Source organism: Vombatus ursinus, unplaced genomic scaffold, assembly GCF_900497805.2.
Source record: "Vombatus ursinus unplaced genomic scaffold, bare-nosed wombat genome assembly UNPS02014802.1, whole genome shotgun sequence".
Taxonomy (NCBI): domain Eukaryota; kingdom Metazoa; phylum Chordata; class Mammalia; order Diprotodontia; family Vombatidae; genus Vombatus; species Vombatus ursinus.
The window spans coordinates 1302013-1318062 of record NW_020954580.1 but is presented as its reverse complement, the minus strand read 5'-3'; the positions used below and the strand labels follow the sequence as shown (position 1 = coordinate 1318062).

The 16050-nt window shown below is 37.9% G+C and overlaps 1 protein-coding gene across 3 annotated transcripts in view; it reads left to right on the top strand.

The window, feature by feature from the left end:
• The window catches only part of ACSL3 (acyl-CoA synthetase long chain family member 3), a 79183-nt gene that overhangs the window by 41664 nt on the left and 21469 nt on the right, over positions 1-16050 (top strand). For all 3 annotated transcript variants that reach the window (XM_027873769.1, XM_027873767.1, XM_027873768.1), the window contains exons 3-8: positions 3963-4140; positions 7988-8097; positions 10884-11022; positions 12672-12822; positions 13312-13435; positions 13646-13717. In XM_027873769.1, coding sequence (XP_027729570.1) covers positions 3963-4140; positions 7988-8097; positions 10884-11022; positions 12672-12822; positions 13312-13435; positions 13646-13717 — 774 coding nt within the window. The remainder of the gene's footprint in view (positions 1-3962; positions 4141-7987; positions 8098-10883; positions 11023-12671; positions 12823-13311; positions 13436-13645; positions 13718-16050) is intronic.

Sequence of the window (16050 nt, the reverse complement as noted above, 5' to 3'; positions counted from 1 at the left end):
TCCTTAGTAAATTTCTGTGGTCAAGTTCTTTTTTTTTTATTTGTTCATTTTTCCAGCTCATTTTTTGACATTTAACTTTATGTTAAAGTTGGGCTCTGCTCCTGGGATGGGGGGGAGACACTGTGTCAAGCTTCAGGTTTTTTATTCTGCTGTTTTCAGAGTTAATTGTCGGGGTCTATAAGTTTTTGGTTATTCTGGGTTGTATGATCTAAGGGGAGGTGTGATCACTGCTTTCCTGCCCTGTGCTTTAATCTGAGAGTGACTGTAAGCACTCTTTTCTGCCCTGGAACTGTGAGCAGGGTCCCTATTTCCCTTTGTGGCAGCAGGTACTATTGCTTCTTATGTCCCTCGAAATGTGACTGCTACCTGCTCTTCCACAGCCACAAGTGCTAGTGCTCCTTTCTGCCTTGGATCTAAGAAGAGGGCCCTTGCATCCTTGTGAGCAACCACAAGCACTTTTCTGCACCCTGGAACTGTGATCAGGACCTCTGCTCACCTTTGGTCACAAGCGCTAGTGCACAAGTATTCTTTTTCACCATGGGACTGTGAGCCAGAACTGTGGATGCATAAGGGACTCGTACTCTGCCTACAAAGGGTCCCTTGTAATCTCCTTCTGACTAGTTGTCCTACTCCCTTTTCATGTGTTTGCTGAGAGTTTTGGGACCTGCTGCTGCCATTGATGCAGCTCCTTCCAAGGTCTGCTACTGGCTTGCCAGAATGCAGCCTGTGAGGCCTGACCACCACCCAGATGAATCAGACCTTTCCTGCCAATCTCTTTAAGTTGTCTTGGGCTGGATAATTGTTTGACCCTGATCTCTCTCTTTTTTTTTTTTTTGGTTCTGCTGTTTCATTTGGGGTGTTATTTTAAAGTTGGTTGGGGCTCTGCCTCTTGATAAAACCTGAGTAGCATTTCTGTGTCTCATATGTCTATTTTTCATCCTAGAGGTCTAAATGGGTCTGTTATCTTATCATTTTAGGGATTCCTTCCATGCAGATGGCATATAACCTATTCATTTTAATATCGTTTTCCCACAGCCCCTCCAGCATATCCTTTTCCTTTTTTTTTTTTTTTTTGGTCAACTTTGCCAAACTAATGGGTATGAGGTAGAACTTCAGAGTTGCTTTAATTTACATTTTAAAAATTATTAGTGATTTGTGACATTTTTTCATGTAGCTGTTAAAAGCATGGCTTTCTTCCTTTGAAAATTGTTATAATCCTTTGACCATTTTTAATTGTAAAGGAATTTAATCTTGAGCAACCATCTATGTTGATGAATTCATGCAGGCTGGGCTATTTAGACCATAGAATGAAAACATCACACATATATACCTACATATACATTATATGTTATATATATGTATATGCAGATGGTAATGCCTCTTCCTTAATGGTATTTACACTGATAAAATTGTATTAGTTTCTGATAATGAACCATTTGACACTGGGCTGGAAGCATTGCTATTCTTGGCTTCAGGGTCCTGGACTGTCTTTGTCCTAGTGTGAGGGAAGATGAAAAATGATCTGAGTGGTAAGGGCTTGACCTCCTTGGTGCACACTACCTCCTATCTCTCTCTCAGGATGCCTTGCTGCTTTAAGCAGGCTGGCTTGCCTGTCCTGTGAGTAGCAGTTGCTTGTCGTTTGGTCCAGAGGCAGGACTGGTAGTCTGGAGGGTGCTGCTAGTGGGCATGGTAGGAATTTTTTTTAAGAATGGGGGAGACATAATTGTGTTTGTAGACATCTGGGAAGGATCTAGAGAAATTGATGATTAGAGAGAGGGTGTTGAATAGTGATGGGGGAATTCTGCTGGAGAAGATGTGTAGTTGGGATCAAGGGTATATGTACAGGTTTTGGTCTTGCAAGGGGGGCCACCTTTTTCTTTAGACTACTTAGGCATATTTTTCTGTTGAAGTATGAGTTAAACTCTTGGACTGATAAAGTAAGGGGAGAAGATCGTATGGAACACTGAAGGAGAAGGGGAGGGTTGGATAAGGAATCAATTAGATGAGAATAAATAGGATTACCTGCTACAATGAAGATTCTGTTGAGATTAGATGGCATAAATTCATAGTGAACTATTCTGTAGTTTTTCTAGCTCCATTCAGTAGCACCTTAAATAATTGGGTATAAACTTCTGTTTAATTTGTTGTTTCCATAAAGAATGTAAGCTTGAGGTCTGGGAGTGTTTTTAAGTTTTGTATTTGTCTGCCCTGCATCTAAAAGTGTACTTTGCCCATATACAAAGGACCATTGTGGGGAGAAGGGAGTGACTGAAGATGCTTGAGTGATGGTAGATGATTGCCATATCATGGTTTAGAGGAGACAGGAGGAAAATGAATAATGGACACAAGTAGAAGAATTAGTTTTAGTAAAGGTAAGGCTTCCTTATTCTCTGAAACATGAGGAAATGGGGAGAAAGTGAATGGAAAGTCTGAGAAGTAATTGAAAATGAGGAGGCACTTTGAAGGAATTCCTCTTAGATGTTCTCAGTCTTTTTTATATAAGGTCTATAAATTCATTTTCCTCTTTTGTCCTTGGGGTTGCTTAGGGAGGGAGACTTTGATTTATCCACGTTTCAGGTGAGAAGTTAGTCTGCAGTTTCACAACAGAGGCAAAACAGGCACTGGAACTCAAATTGCTCTGTATTTGTAGCATTTTGGATTCGTCAGCAAGACCTATTTTGGTGCTGTGTGGGAAGAAGTGTATTTGCTGGAAGCTTTGGTAATTTAAAGATCTTGGAAATAATTTAAATTTTAATGCATAGCTTGGCTTTTGTTGGTTCTTATAATTTTTCAACAAACTTTGATTTTTTTTTTGCTATCAGAATTTCATTGAGTTCTTTCTTTGTGCCACATGGTGGCACTATCGTGTGAGTTTAGATGGAATATCAATTATGTAAAATTTTTATGTATGGCAGAGTTTTAGAAAATCACTCATTTATCTTTTTACTATAATACTCTTAATAACTGATCTATTGTACATACATTTTTGGTTATATTTTGATTATTTCTCATTTCCATAGAGCTCCTTCAGTGGGGCTTCATTGTGCGGAGCATTACAAAAATGAAAGTTTGGGTCAGTTATAAAAAAAAAAGCATCTGAAACTTGTACCTACCTGTCTTTTTAAATGTTAATTTCTTGAGTCCCTTATACCTAATTTTTTACCTTTGTACCTTTTACCTAATTTTCCCCCATATTTATGTGATTTTTACCTTGATATGTTTTATAAAACTTAATTTTGAGAAATACTTTATGTAACAAGTATTTAGTAAGAGTCTTTGATGAATGAATATTAAACTACATATTTGGAAATTGACCTGTTACCTATTTATAGTACACCTGTCTAGGAATGAAACTCATGAGGAGATATTTGTAATACATTCATGTTTTACATGAGAGTTGGGTAGCAGAGTTTTCTTGAGTTAGATAGCAGAGTTCGTTCCAAGTCCAAATAGGCAGAGGTTTGTTTTTCTTGCTAACCTAAAGCTGAAACACACAGTTTGCATGGTACTGAAAAGCCTTTAATATTTTTCAGAGTATAAGAGAGGGTTTCTGCTTAGTAACACCATGCTATTAAATACAGTCATTTGAACATACAGCAGGAAAAGTCAAATTTTAGTACCTTAGTATTTTGATACCAACACTTGGAAAATCAAAGTGAAGTACAGAAATGAATTAAAAAAGAGTTAAGATTAGGAACTTAATGGAAGATGAGGGTAAAATCTCATCATCAAAAGGTAGCTTTATAATTAATAAAGACCAGTAACTAAACTTCAAAGGTTTTTTATTCAAAATTTGCTTTTCCAGATTTTCCTTGGACTAAGTAAATATGCTGAATGAATTGGAAGTAAATGCTACAGGACAGTTTGTAAATTTTTATATAATTATTCTAGTTTCAATCTGAAAGTAAAATTTCATCACATTTCATCACATTATGGTGTATTTGTACCTCTTTTCTCACTAGGTTATTCTTGGAGATTACAATTGGATGTCTTATGAAGAAGTTTATGTTCGAGCCTGTAACTTTGGAAATGGTTTACGGGTATTGGGACAGAAACCAAAAACTAACATTGCCATCTTCTGTGAAACCAGAGCAGAATGGATGATTGCAGCACAGGCTTGTTTTATGTATAATTTTCAACGTACGTAAGTTTTTATTTATTTATTTTTTAAAATTTCTTAGTGTCTCTTGTTATGTGATTGGTAGAAGTTATTGACCTACTTTTTTTTAATCTACAGGGATAATAAATTGAGTGTTGGTATCCTTTCAACTCGATGAATAACTGCAATTTTTTTTATTACAGCTTGAATATGATTCTAAAAACTCCCATTTTTCTGATTATTATTATTGTGGTTTTTTTTTTTTTTTTTTTGTTTTTGTTTTTTTGTTTTAAGCAGTTGGGGTTAAGTGACTTGCCCGGGGTCATACAGCTAGTAAGTGTCAAGTGTTTGGTCTGAGGCTGGATTTGAACTCAGGTCGTTCAGACTTCAGGGCCGGTGCTCTATTCACTGTGCCACCTAGCTGCCCCGTTCTGGTTATTATTGGAAGAATAGTTGGAGAAGTACTATTGGAAACAGTTTATGTATGATGCGCAGTATTCAAATCAATTTAAAATATTTTTGTGACCATCATTATTATTTTTTCTTTAAACCTTATTACTTATTATTACCCTCCATGCCCTTGATATTGGAAGTATAGAGTGGAGATGAGAAGGGTGGAAGAGTAGAAGAGGGAAAAGTAAAGAGCAAAGCCCACCAGAAGTGGCTCAAACTTTAAGGATTGCTTTAGGCTAGTACATTGCAAAGTAACTATCTTGACAGTCACTAGTCTTTATGTAAGAATGCTACCTTTTTCCTTCTGGTAGTTTTCAAATGAAGATTGATTATTTGATAATAGACCTCAAGGGGTTGGGTGTATTTAGTTTCTTTGGCAGTTAGAAGCAAGAAAAGGGAGTATTCAAGAATGACTGTAATGACATTTAAGTAGTCATTTTCTTAGGGACCAATCACTTTGGCAGAGGAGTGGAGGATGGAATGGAATGGGGAGAGACAAGAAGACCAGTAAGAAGGCTTGAGGTGTGGGCCTGCACCAGGGTGGCAGCTGTGTGAGTGGAGAGAAGGAGACCTCATTGGTGATTGTTTGGATCTGTGGGCTAAGTGTAAGTGAGAAACCAAGAGAGACACTGGGGCTACTAAGCTGGGTAACTGGGACTGTGTTGGTGCCCTTGAAACCACTAGGAAACTTTGGTAGAGAGCTTGAGAGAAAAGCTAATGAGTTCTGGATTAGACATGTTGAGTTTGAGAGGTCTAAGGAACATTTGAATTTCAGAGCAGTTGGTGATGTGAGACTGGACTTCAAGAGAGAAGTTAGTATTGAGTAAAAGATCTGAGAATCATCTGCATAGAGATGACAATTGAACCCATGGGACCTAATAATATTACCAAGTGAGATAGTGTACAGGTAGGAGAGGACAGGACCTCGGATAGATTTGTAGAGGGATACCAACTGTTTCTGAGCATGAACTGGATGAAAATGCAAAAGAGAATGAGAAGTGATCAGACAGGTAAGAGAAGGACCAGGAAAGAGCAGTTATATGAGAACCTAGACAGGAGATATTATCAAGGAAAAGAAGGGTGATCAACTGTGTCGAAGGCTAAAGAGAAGTCAAATGATAAGGATTGAGAAATAGTCGTTAGATTTTAGTAATTGGTTGTGAGGGCTTGTGAAAGATCATGGCAAAATTTGATTGCCCAGAGAAATTCATCAGTGTTGTATGCTAGTTCCACAACAGCATCCTTGAATGGGTTCTGGATAATGGACCGTGTTCTCATGCTTTCCCGGTCATCAGTGGAGTGAAGCAGGGCTGTGTACTTGCTCCCATGCATTTTTTTAGCATGATGTTTTTATGATATTGTCAGGTGGCTTCAGTGAGGATGAAAATGGCAACAAGGTCAGCTACTGTACTGATGGTAAATTATTTAACTTGAGAAGGCTACAAGCCAAGACTAAAGTAGAGGGAAAATTGGTGCATGATTTTTTTTTTTTGTTTGTAGATGATTATGCACTCACTGCAGCCTCTGAGGCTGAGATGCACCAGAGTATGGATCGATTCTCTGCTGTTTGTGCTAATTTTGGCCTGACAATAAACACTAAGAAAAGAGGTACTCCACCAGCCAGCACACCATCATCCGTAGATGGAATCATTGGTTACAGCAAATAGAAAAATTTTGAATCCTGTGGATAAGTTCACTTTCCTTGGCAGTATACTTTCCAGGCATGTACACATAGATGATGAGGCTGACGTATGCATTGCCAGAACTAACTCAGTGTTTGGGAGCCTCTGAAGGAAAAAAGAAAAGTCTTAGACTGCCTACTAAACTGAAGGTCTACAGAGCCATTGTGCTGACTTCATTGTTGTATGCCGGTGAAAACCTAGACAGTTTACCACCCCCATTCCAGGAAACTGAATCACTTCCATCTGAATTATCTTAGGAAGATTCTGATGATTTCCTGGCAAGATATGGTGCCAGATGCTGAAGTTCTTTCTCAAGCTGAACTGCCAAGCATTCAAATTCTACTGCAGCAGAGAGCACAACTGTGATCACCTGGCCACATTGTTCAAATGCCAAATGTACATTTGCCTAAAAGATATTTTTATGGAGAACTCAGGGCTGGTGGTCACACAGAGGTCAGAAGAAATGATACAAGGATACTTTCAAGGTCTCTCTTAAGAACTGTGGAATTGATTGTGAGACACTGGGACAGGACCGCCCAGCATGGTGTGGCTGCATCAAGGAGAAGGCACTTTGCTTGTAGAACAAAGCAGAATTATAATAGCTCAAAAGAGAAATGTGAGATGTGCAAATTTAGAGAGATCTCCACTCCAAATGTTCACGTGGACTTTTTGTGCCTGACACATTGTACCTTGACCCTGATGACAGTGGTATCATTTTGGTCCTCTTTGAGCACAAAGGACAACTGACCATGGGGATAGCTATTTCATTTGAATTAGATTGAGACCCAGAATGCCAAGAGTTTAGAAGCTAGTGAGGTGAAAGGAAGTGGAGTTACGAGTTACGGCTTTCTCAAGGACTTGGCAATGCAAAAGGCCGGCTTTAGTCTTGCCTCTTTTTTTTTTTTTTTTTTTTTGCTTTTTCGGTGAGGCAACCAGAGTTAAGTGACTTGCCCAGGGTCACACAGCGAGTAAGTGTCAAGTGTCTAAAGCCGGATTTGGACTCTGATCCTCCTGACTCCCAGTACGAAGCTCTATCCACTGTGCCACCTAGCTGCCCCAGTCCTGCCTCTTTTAATGACTTTTCTTTAACTACTGTCACCCACTTTGATCTTTTCTTCTTGTAGTGCTGCAGTAGTTCATTACCACTTATTTCCATGCTAAATCACATATAGTTTTGGATCATTACATATTTCAAGTATATTTATGCTTTATTTCCTCAAAACAAGCTTTGTGAGGTCCTTGTGGGCAAGGACCTTTGATTATACTTCTGATAGCATTTAACACCGTGTGGTATTTAGCAGTGATAAGGGGTTATATTTTAGAAGTTGGTTGTGTTTATTTGTTAATAAAAGGTACGCAAAGTATGACATCTAAGAAATCAAAAACAGGTGGTTCTTTTTTGAAAGTTGAAAATCTTGAAGATTTTCAGTGATTGGGAGTGGGAAGAAGTATGTGGTGAGCATAGTTTCTTTTTGGAGTGTAAATTAAAAATTTTCAAATGGAAGTAGGTTTTATTTTTATTTTTAGTTTCAGTTTTTTTTACAAATTGATTTAAAATGTTCATGTCCTCAGCCATTGGAATGGTGCCTGGCATGGTAGGTGCATAATAAATGTTTTTTGATTAATAGGTCCTAATGATTCAGATTCACTATCAGAAGCTGGTTCTTATTCCTTTTAATTAAGAAGTGTTCTGAAATGCTTAAATATTCACATTATGTTTTAATTTTAGTTTATCTGTTTTTCTTCCTTATAGTTGTTACACTATATGCTACTCTAGGAGGTCCAGCGATTGTTCATGGATTAAATGAAACAGAGGTAACCAACATCATTACAAGTAAAGAACTTTTGCAAACAAAATTGAAGGTAAGAAACGTAGCTATTTTTATAATTATATCTAACATGCTAAGTAGTTGTGGGAAAATTTCAACTTAATATGTGATAGCTTTTGTTCTGCTTATCCCTTGCTAGATGAGCAAAGAATCCTTTGTCTCTTTATCCAGGCCATACCCAATAATAGTAAGTTTCTTCCAAGGCTTTCTTCTTTTCTTTCTCTGCTGTTTCTCTGTTGATTATCATTTTCTGGAGGTGATTTCCAGCTCAGTGTATCCAATCCTAATTTCTTTAAGCTCCAGTCTCACATCATCTCCTGGACGTCACAAACTCAACATGCCCGTGTCTTCCCCCAACAAACCTCCCTTTTCAAATTTTGCTATTCCTGTTTAGAGCACCACTATACTTGGAGTCACCCAGGTTCAAACCCTAGATATCACCTGTGACTGCGCACCCTCAGCCCTCATCTAGATGGTTTCCACGTCTTGTCATTTCTGCCTTCACCGTATTTCACTTACCCCAGTGCCTTGTGCCTTAGCATTTCGTGCTTAGACTATTAGAGTAGCCTTCTGAGAGTCTTCCTGCCTCAAGTCTCCCCCCTCTAATCTGCTCTTCCCGCAGCTGCCTGAGTGATCTTCCTGGCAGGGACCATGTCACCCCCCCTCCCTTCAGGATCAGATGTAAAATTTTCTGTTTGACATTTAAACTGACCCCTACCTACTTTTCCAGTCTTCTCACACTTCACCCTCCTCCACATACTCTACATTCTAGTGACAGCAGCTTCCTTGCTGTCCATCTGCCCATTCCTGGAGTGCTCTTCTTTATATCTTCCTCCTTTCTGCCTTCAGAACGCAGTTTGGACGCACCTTCTGCGGAGGGACCAGCACCTGTCCTCTCAGATTGCCTCGTGTCTTCTGTGTATAGTTCTTTGCATGGTGACTCTCCTCCATTAGAGTGTGAGCCCCTTGGACAGGGCCTATATTTTTGTCTGTCTTTGTATCTATAGTACTTAGCATGGTACCTGGTCCACAGTAAGTACTTGATGAATTGCTCATTGATTGGGCATCAGAGTATAAGAAACATCCAGGCTCTGAAATGAAAATAACACTTGATTGGGGTGCCTAAAGACTAAGGGACTACAGATGGTACCAGAGTTTGGAAGTGACTTTTTTCCCTAAATTTGTAGTCTGTACATTGAGAAAACATAGGTGGAGTGATAAAGGAGCATTGGATTTATTTTACATTCCCTTCCTCTCAAGAGTGTCTTAGGGGGTTGGGCTTGCTGATCTCTGAGATCCCTTCCATATCTAAATCTATGATTCTGCGGTCCTAGGAATCCTGTCTTAAACACTGAACTAGCTGTGTTACACTGAACAGATCACTTAATGTCCTATGGATTCAGTCATCATAATGTCCCAGTTTCTGTATCCAGCTCTCATATCTCACCTGAGCTCTTGAGCTAAATCACTATTCCATATTGTTAATTTTGAACTGAATATCATATTGGTATTTCAAACTAGATATGTCCAAACAGAACTCATTGCCTTTTTTTCCCTAAACTCTCCCCTCTTCCAAACTTACATGTTTCTGTTGAAGGTACAGCCATTCTTATAGTCACTCAGCTTATCTGGGCTATTGGAATCACTCTTGATTGGTTTCTTTTCCTCAGTACTTTCCCTCTTTCAGTCTGTTCTCCATAGTGATTGCTTGCAAAGTGATTGCTAAAATGCAATTCTGACCTGTCATACCTTACTCAGTAAACTCCAGCAGTTCTTGTTAACTCTAGAATCAAATAAAAATTCCTCTGTCATTTAAAGTCCATCACAGCCTGGCTGCAACCTACTATCCTAGTTTCATTAGACATTATTACCCATCAGGCATTCCTTGGTCCAGTCAAACTGTCCTTACTCTTGTTCATTCACAACATTCTGCCTCTCTTTTCTCTTCATTAGTATAGATTTTGACTCTCTCCCTTATAGATTCAGATGAAGGGCCACCTCTTTCATGACTTTTTCTGATTCCCTAATCTTCTAGTAGATACCTCTTCTTGAAATTGCCTTGTATTTCCTTTTTATGTAGTTTGTGTATACTTAAATGTATAGTTATTATTTTCTCCCAAAAGTATGTAAGCTCCTTATATCAGTGACTGTTTCATATCTATATTTTTTATCCCTAGAGCCTGTATAGTAGGGATTTAGTAAATGCTGGTTGTTGGATTAACTAGAAGGAGTAGAAATTACACCCAAATCAAAGTACCAACCTGTCAATTTGACAGTATATTTTTTTTATTTGCAAGATAAAGAAAATCAAGATTGTAGGAAGAACTTTTATTTAAAAGCAAAACTGTAATACCTGCTTGTAATTATTTTTATTTAAAGTACATTTACACTTACAGGAGAAATTATAGGAGAATATAGTAAAATTAAATTTAAAAAATGGTGTCAATTGATGTAGCTGGTCTAGACTTCTGGTGTTAATCTCTCAGTTTATCATCTGTAAAATGGGGATAGCAATACTTACCTTACAGAGTTGTTTTGAGGATTAGGTGAGAATATATGCAAAATGCCTGCCATATATAAAAACATAACAATATATAAAAACATAAACGTGAAATGCTATCATTTTTGCCTGAGAAAGAGTGAATATTGGAGGTCTGTTGATAGAAAATACAGAGTAGTTTAAGGTCAGTGGTCTATTTTTAGACCATTTTTCATGGGAAAAACACAACTTTCTTACTTATTCAAAATATATTAGACCTTTCAACGTAGAACACTGCATGAAGTAATGATTATTATTTTTAACCCTGCCTATTTCCACAGGATATTGTGTGTCTAGTTCCTCAGCTGCGCCACATCATAACTGTGGATGGTAAGCCAACAACTTGGTCCGAATTTCCCAAAGGTGTCATTGTTCATACAATGGCAGCAGTACAGGCTTTGGGAGCAAAGTCAAACTCAGGTATGCTCTATTTTACTAATTTCTCTTCAACTGTATTTCTAGTCATAATAGAACTCTATGAGTATGGTATGCTTATGAATGTTCCATTTGGATATCACTGTTATTTATACAGTTGTTTTAAAAGTACTTTTGATTCAAGATTATCTTTTAAAGAAATTTACATTCTTTTCTCCATTTTTTCTTTTGATTATTCCTGAATAGTCAGTAACATAGTTGTTCATAATGCTTAGATACAAATGTACATCCAAAAATATTGAACATTATTTGTGGCCTCGATTATTTCCCCTATATAGTTTTGCCCACCAAAGCTTGTGAGAGGAAGATTTAGGTTCCTGGCATCTCCAAGTGGATGCTTTTTACCATCTATGTAATAAACAGTGGCTAGATATAGTTAAAATGTAACTGCTGTTACAATTTTTTGTGTTAAATACATTTTTTCTTTTTTTTTTTTGGTGAGGCAATGTGGGGGTTAAGTGACTTGCCCAGAGTCACACAGCTAGTGAGTGTTACGTGTCTGAGGCCGGATTTGAACCCAGGTCCTCCTGATTCCAGGTCTGGTGCTCTATCCACCACGCCACCTAGCTGCCCCCTAAATACGCTTTTGGCCTTGGAACTTAACAATTATTTGTAGTATTGGTTCTTTTGGAAAATTTCTTGAATTAGAAAACATTTTTATACAAACAGAATTCAACATGTTTGGAAAAGGAGACTGCTAGCATAAGTCAAGTCTTGTATTCCTTTCTGTAATAGGGCTACAATGGGAACCTGATTAAAAAAACCAGTAAAATGAAGCCAATAGCTTTGGGATAGAGAAGTTCCTGGAGCATATGTTGAAGATGGCCAAATTCATATGTACAGAATTGGGAGTTAACTGTGCATCATTTTCACATATTTTGAAGGTTTTGAAATAAGCTTTTTAATTTTTATTTTTTTCTGGTGAGGCGATTGGGGTTAAGTGACTTGCCCAAGGTCACACAGCTAGTAAGTGTTAAGTGTCTGAGGCTGGATTTGAACTCATGTCCTCCTGACTCCGAGGCCAGAGCTCTATTCACCACGCCACCTAGCTGCCCCCTAAAATAAACTTTTTTTTTAAAAAGTATCAAGTTGAATCATTCAGCAAGCATTTATTAAACACTGTGCTAAGTACTGAGGATACAAAGAAAGGCAAAAACAATTACTACACTCAGGGAGCTTACATTCTCATGAGAAAATGGGGGCAAAGGAATAAGGATTTATGTAGCTATCACTTACGTGCCAGGCACCATGCTAAGTAAATGTTCCCGAAAACCCTGAGTGGTAGGTGCTGTTATTATTCCTATTTTATAGTTGAGGAACTGAGGCAGACAGAGATTAAATGACTTGCCCAGAATTACACACTAATAAATGTCTAAGGTCAAGTTGGCACTCAAGTCCTCCTGAGTCCAGGCCTAGCCACTGTACCCACTGCATCACCTAACTGCCTACTGGGGGAAAAAACATTCAAGCAATGGTGACATAAAAGATGTATATGGGATAAGTTAGAGTTAATAAAGGATTCTTTATTATCACACCCTCTAAAAAGTGTCAAAAGAATTGACTCTTTTACCAGAGTTTATGTGATAGGATGATAGAGCTCAGTTTCTTAGATTTTTATGTTTTCTTTTATGCAGCAAGTGCACCTGAAAACAGGCCTACAGCCTCAGATATTGCTGTAATCATGTATACAAGTGGATCTACAGGGCTTCCAAAGGGAGTTATGATCTCTCATTCGAATATTATTGCTGGTATAACTGGGATGGCTGAAAGGATTCCAGAACTGGGGTATGTCTTAAGGATCAACAGACAGTTGGTTCATTTTATATTTGACTAGGGATATAGTTACTTCATTTCTTAAAAGTTTAAGATCCAATAAATAGTATTGTTTGAAAAATAGAAATGAAACATTAGACTCACTATTTCTGTTGCCAGATGTTTATCTGGATGTTTATATAAATTTAAATTTGTTTAAAAATTTTTTTTACCATATTTCAAAAATTTTAAAAATAGCAATGTCATTTTCTTTTATCCTTTTTAAAAACAGTTAGCTTGTTAAACTCTTAAGTGAACAAATTGTGACAATATCTAGATAAGAGGAGTAGTCAAGACAGTTTTCGTGTATTAATGAAATCTGACAGATTTTACCTTATTTTTATGATGCGCCTGTCGTGTAAACATAGATAGATCTTTTGTGTAGGTTTTAGAATCCCTAATTCACTTTCCCTTTTTCAATGCCAGTAAACTACTTGTCTGAATTCTCATTTTCCTTTTTAGAGAAGAAGATGTTTATATTGGATATTTGCCTCTTGCCCATGTTCTAGAGTTAAGTGCTGAGCTTGTTTGTCTTTCCCATGGATGCCGCATTGGTTATTCATCACCACAAACTTTAGCAGATCAGGTATTCCTTCACTAAACCCAAGTCATACAAGATAGGTTGTTAATCTTAGTACATTTTTGAGAGTAAGAATTACGATAATTTGTTTTCAACTGTGTCTTTTGAGTAGTTTTCTTTAGAATGAGATGAAAAATGAATACATATTTGTAACATGTTATATATTGAGGTTTTAAGTTCTTAAATGTAGAGGACAATTTTTTTTTTCATTTTTAGTCAACAAAAATTAAAAGAGGAAGCAAAGGAGATACATCCATGTTGAGACCAACACTAATGGCAGCTGTTCCGGTAAGAATCTGTGCGTGCTCTTTCAGCACACATAATCATACACGTAATGAATCAATTTGGGCTTTTCTCTCATCTCCTTTATCTTTTTTTTTTTTTACACTCTTATGTATTTAATAAAGTATATTCCCATAGTCACTGCTCATTGTGTATTACAAAGTTGTCACTGATAAGGTAGTACATATTTTACTTCTGATTTATTAGCTCATATGTAGGTAATTTGGCTACATTGCCTGCTACCTCTTTATTATTTTAATTATATTAATCCAAACCTAGTCTTGCTTTCCATTTCTGTATGCCGTTACAGTGTCTCTACTTAATAATTCATTTGCTGATAATTATCTGTTTGATTCTCTGAAATTTTAGCTAGTAGCTTAACAGGGTATGGAAAAGTAGAAACTTAAAGTCTACTACTTCAAAGTCAAATCATTTTAATTTTGTTCATGGTATTTAGTAGGAGAGTTAGCCAAATGAACATATTCAGGAAGGGAAAAGGAAGGAAAACTCTTGCTCGAATCTTAGTGCCCTCACAAGCATTGTACAAGTAGTAGTACTGGCACTCACTGAACTCTTCCCTGACATACACACCTAAGCTAGAAAAGGGCCTGTGTGGATGTAGCTGGGACTGCAGGAGGAAGGCGGTGTCTCCTGTTTGTGTCTTCTGAACCCCTGTCTGCATTTTCCCTTATGTTCCGTAGAGACAGAGAAATCTCACTACAAAACCCATCAGTTTTTTCCTCTTCCCCTTGCATCCCAGAGAATGGAAAAGATTGTTAGGGATGGGCAGTGGGATCCCAAGGAGTCGTCTCTAGTACCCAAAGAATTTCTCGTTTGTTCCTTGGGTTGTGTTTGTTATCATTTATAGAATAATGGCTGCCAGGCAGCTGCAGAGGGTAGGTGTGTTCTATGGAGCTGAGGGTCAGAGAGTGGAAAAGTAATGGGAGAAAGGGTGGAGGGTTCTGTAGTAGAGGAGTTTCGAAACTTTACAACTAATCAAGAGGTTAAATTCTTTCTTCTCCTTTCTGACGTTATGGCCCAAGATCATGAGACTTTTCTCGAACCCTGTGTTGCTCCTCTCTTAAGGTCCTTTCTACCCAGACTGATGTTTAAGTTCTGAACTTATACATAGCAGTCTCCCACCTCTAAATCACCTCTCATTGGTTTAATGGAGGAGATAATCTCCCTAGTGTTAGTAAACATTAAAAATTGATCCTGTTTTAGCTGTTTCCTATTTCCATGTTGCACGTGTCTCAAATCTTCTATCAAAACCTAATGATGTCATCCTCTCCCTTGCCCTGCACCATTCAGTAAGCTCCAGTGATTCTCTATTTATTTTCAGAATCAAATATAAATTTTCTGTTTGACTTTGAAAACCTTTCATAACTTGGCTCCATTCTACCTTTGTAGTCTTCTTAAATCTTATTTGTCTCTATGTATTCTTCAGTCCAGTGACACTGGTCTCCTTTCTGTTCTGCCAACAAGACACCACTAAGTCATCTCTTGACTTGGGATATTTTTTCTGGATGTTCCCACCACTGGGAATGTTCTCCGTCCTCTTCTCTGTCTCCTAGCTTTCCTCATGTCACAGCCAAAATTCCATTTTCTATTGGAAACTTTCCTGATCTTCCTTAATTCTGCCACCTTCCCTTTGAGATTATCCACAATTTATCCTTTGTATAGCTGGTTTGACCATAGCTGTTCGCATGCTGTCTCCCCCATTAGGCTATCAGCTCTTTGTTGAGTGAGGACTGGGTTTTTTCTTTTCTTCCAGTGGTATTTCTTTCTTTCTTTCTTTTTTTTTTTTAGTGAGGCAATTGGGATTAAGTGACTTGCCTAAGGTCACACAGCTAGTACTTGTCAAATGTTGGGTCTGAGGCTGGATTTGAACTCAGGTCCTCCTGAGTTCAGGGCCTGTGCTCTATCCACTGTCCCTCTTCCACTGGTATTTGGCATAGCCCCTGGCATGTAGTAATTTATTAATAAATGCTGGTTGACTGACTATTCCTTTCCCTTTGCCCCTAAAGTGGTTCACTAGCAAACAAGTTTACAAGTAGAATAAAAATTCTCCTAACTAATGTTCACCTTCTGCAAAGCTAGCCCAATACCTATGTTCAGATTTTGTGAAGTCAGTGAACATTGATTTTGGGCCTATTATTTCATCCCCTAAATATACCACTTTTTCTGAACCTGTTCCTGACAATAGCACCAACATCCTTCCAGGCGCCCAGGTTTACAACCTTCTTCACTCCTCAGCCTCAGTCTTGTCAGTTCTCATTTCATGATATCCCTCATATCTACCACAACCCCCAGATCAGCCTCTCTTCACCTTTTACCTG